This window comes from Haemaphysalis longicornis, unplaced genomic scaffold, assembly GCF_048455015.1.
Source record: "Haemaphysalis longicornis isolate Haplotype H1 unplaced genomic scaffold, Haemaphysalis longicornis Haplotype H1 scaffold_2, whole genome shotgun sequence".
Lineage (NCBI taxonomy): Eukaryota > Metazoa > Arthropoda > Arachnida > Ixodida > Ixodidae > Haemaphysalis > Haemaphysalis longicornis.
In genome coordinates, this window is record NW_027526295.1 from 37,517,579 (window position 1) to 37,532,104 (window position 14,526).

Below are 14,526 nucleotides of genomic sequence, written 5' to 3' on the forward strand. Positions count from 1 at the left end.
GAACAAAAATACTTCAGTTACGGAAATACACGGGAAACATATTCCTTATAACGAAGTTCACATCCGATATATCGAACTCTGGGCACCTAGAATGGCCGCCGAAATGCATCATCTCGGAGCGGCGATTGAGATGGGGATTGGTCCCGACCACGGAGCAAGAGCCGCGACTGACATTGCGCCTCGCACGGAGCGACGTGACGCCCGATACTTTCCGGAACTGTTTCCGATGCGCGGGATTCGCGACGGAACCCGCCCAGTCAGTGAGTGCGGACCAAGACAACAGCATCGGTGAACTGTGGGAAGAGCTCACCAACGTTCCCAAGGATGTCTCCAGTGAAATTCATCCGACGCTTATAATGAAGCGCTTTCGGCAGTTGATGTGCTCCGCCAGTGCTTCGTTGATTTTTGAGATAAGGCTATGCTAGTTGAAGCCGCCAAAACGAAAGGGAAAACAAAAATCACCGTTGTTTCTTTTTTTTTTAAACGTGGGCAGTTAAGGCGGAAAGTAGCTTTGATAATTGCAATAAATGGGTTATTTTGGTCTGGTAATGGCTACTGTACTGTGTTGTTTCTGCATACGTGGATGGCGGAGTTGGGTAGGAGCCGGGGGGCTCCCGCGGATTGCGAACTAGTAACAATGAGCTCGTTATAGGTGGGTTCGGCTATATCGAACTCATCTCGGTGCAAATTGCAGTTCGCTATAAACGGGTTTGACTGTATTCCAGCAGTTTCAAATAAAAATTGTCTTTGCTCTCCAGAGCATTCCTTTTATCCGTTAATGTGCTAACAGTCTCACTTTGCAGTGTCTGCTGCTTATTGAGATTGAATACAAATACACATGAATGACTTCTTATACATGTTCTTATTGCCCATACAGCAAGGTTGCGGAATGCGCCGCACATGTTTGCAACGTGTCAAATGCTAGGGTTGCATAACAAACGATATGCCAAAGAAACACCACATTGCATGAATTGATCCTGAACATGGTTTCTCTGTGCCACTGTTTATTGGGCTTTAAGCGCATGCAGTTCGAAAGCAGCACACAGCATGTCATGACATGGAGTATCATTGAAGCACCTATGCATGAACCTGGTATAATGTGCTTGCATCTTTTTAGCATATTCGCTACTGTAAATACATGTGAAATGCATTGTGAAACAACTTTATTATTTAATGCATGTGTTTGAGTAGGATGAGCCCACTCTACTATTTTTGGTGTCTGGTGCACGCACGTTATGCAAGCATATAAAACATCTTGTCTGTGTCATGTACATGCATGTAATTCCAAATGCACTGCACGCACGTTTTTTATCCTGCAGGCCCACTATGTAGCATGCTTCAAAATGTGAGAACAGTTTCATACTTTTCTCTTTAGGTACAGGAAAGAATGGCTATATGACTGTCTCCTTCTGACGACGTCTGTGTACACGTTCCTTCATGAGAACGCATTTCTTCCTCTCCTTAACTCCCACAGACTGTACACTTACATGAAGAACCTGAAAGCGGACTTTGGGTTTGATGCAAATTTGTTTGCTGTTCTGAACGAAAAGCTTGCAGCGGTCCCAGAGAGAGAACGACGAGGTTTGGAGCAATAACTATATTTGAAATTAAAATCAGCCCCTGTGGCTTTTGACATTGTTCCTAAGCCATTTCTTTTTTACAGGAGTACTCATGTTTGATGAGATGAGTGTACGCAAAAGCATGCATGTCAGAGAATCTGATATGGCCCTGCTTGGAAAAGTACTCTTTGCTGAACACACCAGGCCAGGGGATAACGAGAAAGACGCTGATCATGTGTTGGTGTTCCTGTTTCGCCCCTTTCTTGGGGGCTGGTCGCAAACTGCTCCTGGTTCTGTTGTGGCCAAATTGCTGCTGCAGTGCATTGTGCACTTGGAAAATTCTGGCGCTGTTGTCCAAGCTGTGACATGCGACAATTCTACAAGCAACCGGTCAGCCTTGAGGTCGTCGGGTAACAACTTCTTCCTGTAACAATCCTACAGTACTGCTGTAATGTATGGTTATATGCTCAAATGTATTCCTTCTAGGTATAAATGGGGACAGAAAAAACCCACAAACCTCATTTCAACACCCCTTTGACCTATCAAGAGAGATTTACACTGTCATCGACCCACCGCACATTTTCAAGTGCATAAGAAACAACCTTCAAAAGGTTGGGAAGTTTCTGGTAAGAAAAACGAGGCGTGGTTAAGCTATACCGTGCTGTACAAACTATTTGCAACAATAATTGAAATTTTTTTTCAAGCTGCCAGAGGGTGGCGTTTACCACGATCATTTCAAGTTCCTTTTGGGGTATGAGGAAGACCAAGCGGGCCTCCGGGCTGTGCATAAACTGACAAAAGCCCACATAATGCCCAATGCCTCCCAGAAAATGAGTGTGAGACTTACGGTTCAGGTAAGTAATATTATGACTTTTGCCGTGCAGCAGGGAGTATGTTTGGGAATTCTACTCCTTTAGCCAGAGCTTACTGATTTTTTTTTTATTTTCAGTTCTTTAGTGAATCTACAGCTTCTGCACTGGAGTTTTACAGCAGGCAAGATATGTGCAAGGAGCTGCATGATTCAAAGGCGACCGCGGCATTCACCAGACGAATGAACGGCCTGTTTGACTGCTTGAATTCTCGCAGGCCACAACACGTGCAGTATAATGAAGCGGAGCACATTGTAGTGAGAAATACCACTCGAGACTTTATATTTTATTGTAGCTATCATGCTTTTATTTATTGTTACACACGTAACATGATTATTTTATAGACACTAAAAGAGAACGTGACATGGCTGAACAAGTGTTGTGATTACATTGAGAGTTTGCCGAAGCAAAGACAAGCCTGCTTCCTCACCAAACCCACGTCTGAAGTGCTGCGAGTAACCCTACTCAGTACTATCGCACTTGTGGAGAACCTTCTGGCCTCAGGTTTTCGATATGTGCTGGTGGGAAATTTCAGACAGAATCCTCTTGAGGTAAACATGTAAGCTTTTTTATTTCTGCATTGACTAATCTGTTGTCTCACTTTCAGAGGTTTTTTGGCATTGCGAGACACGTTGCTGGTGACAGAGGGCAGCCAACGGTTCAACAGTTCCTCTTCATATACCGAATGCTTTCGGTCAACAACCTTGTCCGCCCACCGAAGCGGGCATCAGTTGATGGTGACGGGCCACAGTTGCTGTTCAGGCTGCAGGACCTCTTTAACAAGGAAGCTGCTCCTGTCAATCATGTATGATGCCATATTGAAAACAAAACAGCTATTGATAGTTTCTCCAACTCGAATATATTTTCCGTCGGAGAGCTGCTCAACAGATGTTCACTCAGAATATGCACAAAGTTCATCATTTACGTGTGCGTGATATTTTTCCACGAACGTGCATGCAAGCAAAAGAAAATTCTCATTTCAGGTTCACTCCCTGGCCATTCTCGTGGATGACGTTCTTTTGGCGCCAACTGCGAGCGAGGAAGAGGCCCTTACGGACTTGTCTCCAAAGGAGTGCATTTTAGACTACCTGGCTGGATATGTTACCCAAACATTTTCTAGCATGTGCTGCACAGTCTGCCTGGAGTTTTTGAAAGGCTTGCAACGGTCACCAAGTAACCTCATTCTTGTGAAGTCGAGAGGTTACCTTCAGGTCCCCTCCACCAAACTGCTAACCTCCTTCAAATTGCTGAAGAACATGTAGAACAAGCTACGGTAAAGCAAACTGCGTGTGCTGGTGTGTACATGGACATTGTTTAGCAGGTTTTGCTGGACAATCGTACAGCTTCAGCTACTGTCGGCTGCCCCACCGACTTTTTCCTTCGGTGCCGCCTGCATTTTTTCACACGCGAAAAAAATAAGCAATCACGTGTGACAAAGCGAGCAACATGCCCAGCTGGTGGAGGGAGAAAGCCAAAGTGAAGGAGGAGTGTAAAAGCAATGCACCCTTTTGCGAGCCTCCTGGACCTATAATTGTACAAGGCTCACTTAAAGGCGGATTTTTGTTTTATCAATGAAATAGCAGCTGTGTTTCTTTACTTGTTTTCAGATTTGTATAACCTTGCGCTCAGGCTCGCATGCAAAAATAAAGAACTTTCTGGTGTCTTTGTGCTTGCACTTTTATAATTTCCATGAACTATCGCTTAGGATTCGTTTTTTGTGTTTTGTAACCGCGCGTGGCCGCTTCCGGTTTTTTATCTGGTGTTCCAACCCAAGCGCCAGTTTGATCTTTTTGTCATACGTCGCGTCGGGCAATATTGTTTGATATGGAAAGGTTGTCACCTTGCCACTAACTTGATTTCTTTTTTGTTCGACAATATTCTCAACCCTATTTCCACGGATCTAAAATTCATAACGGCACTAGAGTAATTCATGCATGGCAAACGACGCGTGACTCAGACTTTATCGACGTCATCTGTGCAGGTCACGCTGCGTACGGCTTCTTCGACGTTTGTGTTTCATTCTAATCTTTTGCAGAGCATTAGTTCGCTTTCATAAACTTCATTCAGAAGAACTTCGCGTTTGTCTTGGCTGCGTGGCAATATTCTGTTTCCTCCGTGTGCTACACATCACAGCGCAAAGAATAAATTTTTGTACGCTGGACCACGCTCTTTTGTCTCCCTTCGTAATATTGAAATTTTTTTGTAGCATGTGATAAAATTTTGCGCTTCCTTTTCTGCAATGATTGAACAGCGTGTTGCAAAGTTTTCTTTAAGGAAACAAACTAAAGGTGCTTTAAATTCCGTAAACACGACGGCACAGCGCTTGCGCCCGAAGACGCGAAAGCAGTTGCCGTTCGCGGCCGAGGTCTGCGGTGATTTATTCGGAAAAATAAAGCCTCATTTGAGGCAGGTGGTATGCACAATAATTGGGCGATTCATCGCTAAAAAGTACGAGAAAAAAAAAACTCAGCGCGCAGAGACCAAAAACAATGAGCGTTTTCATGCCAAGAGCCGGCAAATATGCCGCACGCGCGGTGGCTGGATGACCTTCGTGCGACGGTGGCGCCAGTAGTGGCGCCCGCGGGCCCGATATGAAACGAGCGCCGAAGTTTCGTGACTAGTAAAAAAATTGAAGGACTCTGCTAATACCTAGTTTTATACAGTAACGGAAAAGTAACGACGTTACTTTTTTGTAGTAACTGTAAATGTAACTAGTTGCTTTTGGAAAATTTTTAACTGTAACTGTAACACAGTTACTTTTCTGGGTTAGATAATTGTAACTGTAACAGTGTTACTTTTTTCGGTAACGTGCACATGACAGCCTCATAGACCAAGGCGAAGTGGTAAGGGCGCTGCGACGTGGCACAGCTCCGTAGCCTAAGAACTGCTGCCGACGGGCGTTGTTCGTTTTTAGCTGGGGGGAGCGACGATGTTGGCTGCGATGGTGCTGTCCAGGTAGAAGTGACGGTTGGGTGGTCCGGTTGCGTTGTTGCCAGCAGTGGTGCAGCCCCGCGATAGCTTCTTGGTCGCTACCTGCCTCGCTTTCACAAGGGGGGAGCGTCCCGTTCCAAGCAAATCTCAACAAAGAATTCGCCAGAGTGGGAAGCAGTATGTGCAGGACCATTGCCGGGAATTCCTGCATGACCAACACGAAGCGGTAAGTGCATTGCGGCGGGGCACAGCTGCCTAACCCACCTATAGAGTTAGGGTCGGGGCCGCTGTTTCTGCTGTGTATATTTTGGAATGCAATTCCTGAAGAATGGGTACTCGGCTGAAGACATTTCCCATCAAAGGTGAACATACGCTGAAAAGGTCCACCTCCAACAACTTTCCCTTCAATTATGAAGAAGATTTTTAGGCCGTATGAACGGTCCCTTTCCCTCTACTGCTGCCACACAAATGGATGTGCCTGCCGCATCTTTAAATGTTATAGTGAAGTCGCTTTAGCACTATGAAAGCTTCGGATGTGGGCCAGATAAAAACCGCCCTAAAATATAATGACCTATTTCTGCTGGGATTGCACCTTTTGCCCGGAGGTTTCCGTTGTAGTCGCGTGCAATACCAGTTAACCGGTGTCTGGGGTTGCAGTCCTGGACAAGGACGAATTTTTTTCAACTGCGAAGCTTCTGAGGAAGCTGTTTATCTTTACTTTGCAGCCGTACGGCTGCATTGAGATGGATGTCAAACGTCCATTTCCGGAAACTGATTCCACCTCCGGGATTTCCCCTTAATCTGGTCGATTAAATCCTGTACCACACTTCGAGTTGTTGATCAATTCGCTCTCACGGTACGAACGACTAGCCTCTGGGTTAGCTCAGTTGTCAACAATTGAGACTCCCCTGCCCGCCCGGTAAGAGGAAATTTCATTGAAACTGTGTGCTGCATACACAATGTGTATCAAGCCCAGCATGACCCGCTGGAGTGGACAAGCGTGCTTGATATTCTGGCACGTTTAAAGAAATTGTACTCACAGTAGATAACAAATGAGTTGGTGAGGTGTCGTGTGTTCGTGTGTGTGTTTTGTTCTGTATAGTTACAGTCTATAAAGAAAAAAACCCTGGTTAACTCAGTTGGTAGAGCGACTGCTCCGGTTAAGCGGTGGTCCCGGGTTCGAATCCTGGACCAGAACAAAATTTTCTTCAACAGCAAAGCTTCTTATGAAGCTGCGGGCTTTCCTTTGTAGCCGCACGGCTGCATTGAGGTGGATGTCAAACGTTCCTTTGCAGAAACTTACACCAACTTTGGAATTTAACCTAAATCTGGTCAATTAACACCTGTCCTTCAATTCGAGTTGTTCATCAATGCGGTCTCGGACTACAAACAACTAGTCTGACTCTTTTGGATGCGTGTGTTTGCTTGCCTGAGTTTTGATCTTTGCTCGACTGACGCCCTTGAGCTTTGCTGTCTGTTAGTGTGTTTTTATTGTATGTTAAGTATATAGCCTTCTAAAGGTTTCTAAAGTTCCCATGCACAAAGAAAAAAACTCCTGGTTAGCTGAGTTGGTAAAGCCACCGCTCGGGTTAAGCGGTGGTCCCGGGTTCGAATCCCTGACCAGAACGAATTTTTTTCAACTGCGAAAATTTTGAAGAAGCTGTTTAGCTTTACTTTGTAGCCATACCGCTGCAATGAGGTGGACGTCAAACTTTCCTTTCCACAAACTTATTCCGGCTGGGGGATTTTCCCCAAATCTGATAAACTAACAGCTGTCTTTCACATCGAGTTCTTGTTAAATTCGCTCTCGTGCTACAAACTACCAGCTCCTGGCTAGCTCAGTTGTCGCCAATGAGACTCCCATGCCCGCTCGGCAAGGAAACATTTTATTGAAACTGTGTGCTACATACTCGATGTGTATCATGCCCAGCATGACCCGCGGGAATGGGCAAGCGTGCTTGATATTCTGGCATGTTTAAGGACATTCTAGGCACAGTATATAAGAAATGAGTTGGTGAGGTGTCTTGTGTGTTGGTGTGTGTGTTTGGTTCATTATAGTTACAGGCAATAAAAAAATCCTGGTTAGCTCAGTTGGTAGAGCGACTGCTTCGGTTAAGCGGTGGTCCCGGGTTCGAATTCTTGATCAGGACGAAGTTTTCTGTAACTGCGAAGCTTCTGAGGAAGCTGTATAGCGTTCCTTTGTAGTCGTACGGCTGCATTGAGGGGGATGTCAAACTTTTTTCCGCAGAAAATTACTCCACCTCGGGGATTTCCCCCAAATCTGGTCGATTAACACCTGTCCTTCACTTCGAGTTCGTGAGCAATTCGCTCTCGCGCTACAAACGACAAGCCTCGTCGTTAGCTCACATGCACTTTAATGCAGATTACAGTAGTAAATGCGTTGACTATGTATACTATTTCTTCTGTAAGGGATACATGTGGTGGCGTGAAAGGCTATATGAAGGAAGTGGTTGAGTCGCTTCGGTTTCTTGCTGTGAGATTTTCAGCAGAGTTTCCCACTGTTTCGAGAAACACCCTTAATATAATTTGATGGAGATGCTGTTCCCCGCACTACGTAATCGTGAAATGTTGAGTTCTGGCCCTGGGCAGGGTGTGTTATTGCGTGTGATAAAATGGCAGCGCCAGCATTTTAGGGATGTCTTACAGAGAACGTTAAAGAAAGACCTGCCGATTTCAGCGCATGGCATTCGGCAACTTCCGGTTGAACGCGAAGCTGAAGTCCCATAAGATATGATCATGGCGCTAGCGTTACATGCCATTTGGAGGTCCAGATTGGCTCTGCGACATGCGGACCCGAATGCTTTCACTGTAAGCAAGTATTTTGCTCAAAATGTCCGGCTGTTGTAAGAAGTGTACAAGTTACAGGACTCCCAATTTGAATGGCTTCTTGTTTTGGAAGAGCTGTGTAGATTTGATGTTAGGTCCTTCCTTCAGCCAAAGTTTGCCAGGCAGTTTGTAGTTTATCCGTGACTTGTACTATGTGTGTGCAAAAGATAATAAAACAAATCGTGGTTAGCTTTAGTTGGTACAGCGACTGCTGCAATTAGGTGGTGGTCTCGGGTTCGAATCCTGGTCCAGGACAAATTTTTCTTCAAATACGAAGCTTTTGAGGAAGCTGTATGTGTTTTGTGCGTTGTGTGCTGTTTCATGGCACATAAGCAACTTAGGCTATCATGCGCCAAACAGAACGTTTTGTGCATTTTGTGGATAACTGATTGTTACAGCACTTACAGCGTTACAGCCTGTTTACATGTCTTGCTTCTTTTATAAAAATAAAAACGGAGGAAATTGTAAAAAGAGCGTTTTCTCCTAAAAAATAAACTGGGGTGATATGGAATGTGTTCGACGTAGAACCGGCTGAAATGCTTTTTTCTCCGGACCTTGAATTTTGTACATCAGAGGAACATGTGGTTTACGGTTAGCTCTTGGTCGCATTCCTAACATCTCGGTTTATTTTCTTTCATTAGAAGGAAGTTATGCGTCATATGTGTATGTCCAATGCGGGACAGCAAACATAACTTCTGTCACACGTTCTTCGTGCTTCCTTGATTCCCACTCTGCTTTAGTGAGTTTAACTACGTGAAATTTGTTGTTTGTTTTGTTATCCCATGAGGACTGCCATGTTTCTCTGAGATTATCCTGTATAAATTTCATACAGTCGCTATGAGGAATATCTACTTGTTTTAAAGTTTTGCTACCAGCCTGTGCAGTACATTTATCGGCTCTCTCATTAACATTGATCCCCACATAGCTAGGAAACCTGCACGACTTAATTTTCTGTCCCTGTGTTTTTGCTGTCACTAAATTCTGTATTATGTCTGCTATATCGGTTTATCTGCATTTTTGTAATGTAGGGCTGTGACCGCGCTGAGCGCGTCTGTGAAGATAACACTTTTCAGAATGCTTCCTTCCTTATTCTTTCTACAGGGACAGCAGTTGCATAAGACTGCGCTGTGAAAACCGATGCGCACTGAAATAGAATGATCACCTGCTCCCATTTACCTTGTATTATTGCACTCCCAGTATAGCATGATGTTTTGGAACCCTCTGTGTAAGATGAAGTGTAGCCTTCGTATTTCCCGTTCAGTTTCAAATACCACTGTAATATGTGTTCACGTGGTGTTTTTTTAAAGTGTGTCAGCGTAAAATCGCACACAGCAGGGAACGTATACCAAGTGGTAGTTGTTTTGTTCTTTGGGCAGTCCCACACAATGGGTCCAGCATACTAACTTCTTGGCATTTCTCTTCAATGTGAAGGAGCAGTGGTCTAATAGCTTGGGGTCTGTTATTAAATTGTGTCCTAGACAGGCACTTCGTAACTATGGGATAGCCCAAATGCTTCGGTAGTGAACGGATCATTTGGATGTATGAGCATGCCAGCATGGTTCTTTTGTATGTAAGTGGTGGTTCATTGGTTTCAACATAAAGACTGCTAATGGCTGATGTCCTATATGTACGAGGTGAGAGACGAAAAGCCAAATTGGGTGCAAGGAATACGAGCCTGCAGTGCACCGGCAGTGCACCGGCAGCAGCACCGGCAGCCGGCAGTGCACATGGAACGCCAGCCTAAACTACGCTTGCCACCTTTTGCAGCATTGGTTTCCTGCGCATCCTGACTGGGCAGGAGAAGGGACTCGGATCGTCCCAATCACGGATTCAGCGTCAGTGGTGGCTACTTCGGTCTTCACGTTTCACCGGAATCTACGACGTGCGGTTCAACACGTGATGGTGACGACTGCGCTCCTAGGCCTACTACAGCATAATATGTAGCGAAAAGGACGCACCCCTCAGTTCGGTGGCAGTGCGAAAGGAACGCCAGGCTAAACTACGCTTGCCACCTTTTGCAGCATTGGTTTCCTGGGCATCCTGACTGGGGAGGAGAAGAGACGCGGATCGTCACAATCTCGGGTTCAGCGTCGGCGTTGGCTACTTCAGTTGTCACCTTTCACCGGAATCTACGACGTGCGCTTCAACACTTGACGGCGGCGACTGCGCCCCTAGGCCTGCTGCAACATAAAAGGCAGTGAGACTGACGCACCCCTCAGTTCGGCGGCAGTGAACAAGGAACGCCAGCCTTACCTACGCTTGCACATTTTGCAGGTGTGTAATTTAGTATCAAGTTATCTGCCCCACTGGTCGTATTTGATTGCACTGCTGCCGAACTCACTGCGGTGTTGTCAGTTCTTGAATGTGGAAAGGCGGCGCAAGGGGAGCCAGTAGTAAGGTTCCTGAAAAAATATGTTACAGACACGAAGGACACGCGTGAGCTATTATCAGCGTTTGACAAGTTCACACGTGATCTAAGGACGGAATTTGATGAACTGAAAAAGCCTATTTCGTTCGGCACTGACGTCTGCAATGGCGTAAAGACAGCAACCAACGAAATAAAAAACTGAGACAAGAACTGAATGAGATTGTCAAGCAAAACCGGGACCTAAAATCTGACAATGACAGGCTGGCGAACAAGTGCGAGGACCTAGAACGATACCAACACCTTAATAATCTTGAGATGAAATGCGTGCCAACTGACAACGACCCTCTCACCATCATCCAGCATATAGGCAAGAGCGTTGGCATCGAAGTTGATAGCACAGACATCGACACGTGTCACTGGGTGCCCACGAAGAACTCCGATGCACAAAACATTATTGTGTGGTTTGTTCACCGCAGCAAGCGAGACAGGGAGGAAGGGAAACATGCACCCAGAGTGGGGATTAAACCCATGCCTTTCAATTAAATCTCGAATGCCTTACCGATTCGGCTATCTGGGCGACTGTGTTCTCCTTCATTTTCTGGGCTATTTATATTTACTAGAAGTGTATCTGACGCTTGAGGGTGGTAGCCAGCGCCACTCTGACTACCCGGGGAGAAGGGGACTTTCTTTTCAACCCCCGGGGCACGATTCGAACGTCTACAGCCTGTCATGAGCGGGTAACTGGCGGGAAGCCCTCTTATGCTACCTAGGCATCAAGGCTGCCAGAACCGAGACCCTCGGTAGGCTTTCGAAGAACAATATAGTAAGGAAATGAGGGGCTCGTTGAGGAAATACAGAAAGATAGTTCGGCAGTCTACAACGCCAAAGGAGGCATAGCGGTGTGGTTAGGCTCTTTTTTTACTCCGGCTAATGAAGTTAACATTTTCAAATATACGGAAGAAAGGAAGAAAAACACGCACCCAGAGTGGGGACCGAACCCACGCCTTTGGATTATATCTCCAATGCCTTACCAATTCGGCTATCTGGGCGCCTGTGTTCTCCTTCACTTTCCGGGCTATTTATATTTACTAGAAGAGTATCTGACGCTTGAGGATGGTAGCCAGCGCCACTCTGACTACACGGGGAAAAGGGAACCTTCTTTTCAACCCCCGGGGCGTGACTCGAACGTCTACAGCCTGTCATGAGCGGGTAACTGGCGGGAAGCCCTCTTATGCTACCTAGGCACGAAGGCTGCTAGAACCAAGAGCCTCGCTAGGCTTTCGCAGAATAATATAGTAAGAAAATGAGGGGCTCGTTGAGGAAATACAGAAAGGTAGTTCGGTAGACTACAACACCAAATGAGGCATAGGGGTGTGGTTAGGCTCCTTTTTTTTACTACCGTTAAATAAGTTGACATTTTTTTAAATATACGAAAGAAAGAAACGAAAACACGCGCCCAGGGTGGGTACCGAACCGACGCCTTTCGATTAGATCTGAAATGCCTTACCAATTTGGCTATCTGAGACGCGAATCGTCGCAATCTCGGGTTCAGCGTCGGTGTTGGCTACTTCAGTTGTCACCTTTCACCGGAATCTACGACGTGCGCTTCAACACGTGACGGCGACGACTGCGCCCCTAGGCCTGCTGCAACATAAAAGGCAGTGAGACTGATGCACCCCTCAGTTTGGCGGCAGTGCACAAGGAACGCCAGCCTAACCTACGCTTGTACATGTTGCAGGTGTGTAATTTAGTATCAAGTTATCTGCCCCACTGGTCCTATTTGATTGCACTGCTACCGAACTCACTGCGGTGTTGTCAGTTCTTGAATGGGGAAAGGCGGCGCAAGGGGATCCTGTAGTAACGTTCCTGAAAAAAGATGTTACATACACGAAGGACATGCGTGAGCTATTATCAGCGTTTGACAAGCCTGATACAAAGGTGTTGCTGAAAGAACTTTGTGAAGGGCAGAAAATCATACAATCAGACCTTGGGAAACTAAATGACAGACTTCAGAAGTTAAAAGTCATGGATCTTTGCAGAAACAAAGCAAATAGTATAACTAAGCTGCAAAAGACAGTTAGCGATATGAACAAAGCTTTCGAAAAACAAGAAGAAAGACTGTATAATTTAGACGATAGATGTAGGCGGAATAACCTGATAGTCTTCGGTATTCCAGAGAGCGAAAAAGAAACCTCAGGTGACCTCAACCGTAAGGTTATAACTGAAATGTTTGAGCAAAAACTTGGTGTCACTATAACATAACTTGAACGAATCCACCGGATTGGGAAAACAATCAGGAAATCAGCTCCTGGCGATGACGTACGACCACAACCAGTCATTCTACAGGTTTATGATTACAACGAAAAGCATAAAATATTTTCGAACTGTAAAAAATTAAAAGATACGGGTTTGTTTGTTGCTGATGACTATTCTAAGGATACTTTGCGCAAGCGCAAGCTTCTCTGAAAATCGGCATTGGAAGAAAAAGAGGAGGGAAAGAAAGTGCGCCTAGAGCGTGATAAGCTACTCATCGAAAATGATCTGTACTGCTGGGACTTTTCTAAGGACACTCGAGTGAAAATTCGCCGTGTCAAGAAAGATGTTCCTGTATCAGGCGAAGATTGACCCGATCCCCTCCCCCAATCGACGGATCTGAGGCTTGTCAATTTTAAGGCTAGACGTGTGGTAAACAAAAGTACAGAAATTGAGCATGTACTACTCAGTCATGATCCGCACATAGTTGTGGTTACTGAAACGTGGTTACGGCTGGAAATTCTCGACAGCGAGTTTGTACCACCGGGTTATAACGTAATACGTACGGATCGTGGATCTAAAGCAGGTGGAGTGGCGATAATACTTAAAGAAGATATCGAATTCATCCAGCTACCCGGCATCCCAAACCACGAAAGCGCTTGGTGTCAAATTAACTTTGGAAACATGCTTATTTTACTAGGTGCAATATACAGACCGCCTAACTCTCCAGTCGAGTACCTCGTGGAACTTCAGCAGTATTTGGATAGCGCTAAAACGCGCAGCCAGCGACTGATACTGGCTGGAGATTTTAACTTACCACAAATAAATTGGGACATACTTAGCTTTGATTCTTATCAACGGGCAGATAGCGAACTTCTTCTCGATTTGGCTTTCTGCCATGACCTAACGCAAGTCGTAAAAGACAACACGCGCGTAGCAGAAGTTGCGCAATCTGTACTAGATTTAGTATTTCTTGATGGCCGATTCGCGGATTATGATGTTGTATTAAAAAACGGAATGTCTGACCATAAACTTGTCTCTGTTCTACTGAAGACTGATGTACAACAACCAAAAGTTAAAAAAAGTATCGCGTATGTTCCGGACTTTCAAAATGCAGATGACACGAGTATTATTGACTACCTAGCCTTTCACTTGGATAGTTGTTTCTCGGAGGATGACGTCGACACTTTATGGTCAAGGTTCAAAAATATTGCGTTGCACTGCGTCAGGGCGTTTGCGCCTGTACGGAAGAAAGTAAGAAACAAACAAACAAAACCCATGGATTACTCGTCAGCTCATACACCTTAAGCGTAAAATAAGGTGTTTAAGAAGGAAACCACTAAGGAATCGTCAAAAGATAACTGAGCTTTCTTCTTTACTAAAAACCCAGCTTAAATAAGCTAAACAAAAATATTATGAAGACACGCTAGCAAATTTTATGAAATCTTGTCCTCAACAGTTTTGGCGTCATCTATCACAGTCTGACAAAGCACAGAAAAATATTGTTGTTAACAACGAGTTCATATCTGACTATGCGACAACGGCGTCTTGTTACAACAAACACTTCCAATCTGTGTTCTCAGAAGAATCGATGCTCAACGGCTGCGCATCAACATTAAGCTTTTCATGTATGTCAGACATGCCTGAGGTCGAGATAAGCTACGAAGGTATCGTATCGCTTCTCCTAAACATTAATAAT

General features: G+C 45.2%; 1 protein-coding gene and 1 non-coding gene across 2 annotated transcripts; one reads left to right on the forward strand and one right to left on the reverse strand.

Moving 5' to 3' along the window:
- The first annotated feature begins 2,389 nt into the window (after nucleotides 1-2,389).
- Nucleotides 2,390-3,690, forward strand: LOC144167061 (uncharacterized). The gene is made up of 5 exons (XM_077696453.1): nucleotides 2,390-2,413; nucleotides 2,509-2,685; nucleotides 2,773-2,979; nucleotides 3,036-3,233; nucleotides 3,412-3,690. Exons 1-5 carry the CDS (start codon nucleotides 2,390-2,392, stop codon nucleotides 3,688-3,690), a joined length of 885 nt encoding a protein of 294 aa, XP_077552579.1.
- Nucleotides 3,691-11,551: 7,861 nt separating this feature from the next.
- Nucleotides 11,552-11,623, reverse strand: Trnai-uau (transfer RNA isoleucine (anticodon UAU)). The gene has a single exon. It is a non-coding gene; the product is annotated as a tRNA-Ile (tRNA).
- Between the last annotated feature and the right edge of the window lie 2,903 nt (nucleotides 11,624-14,526).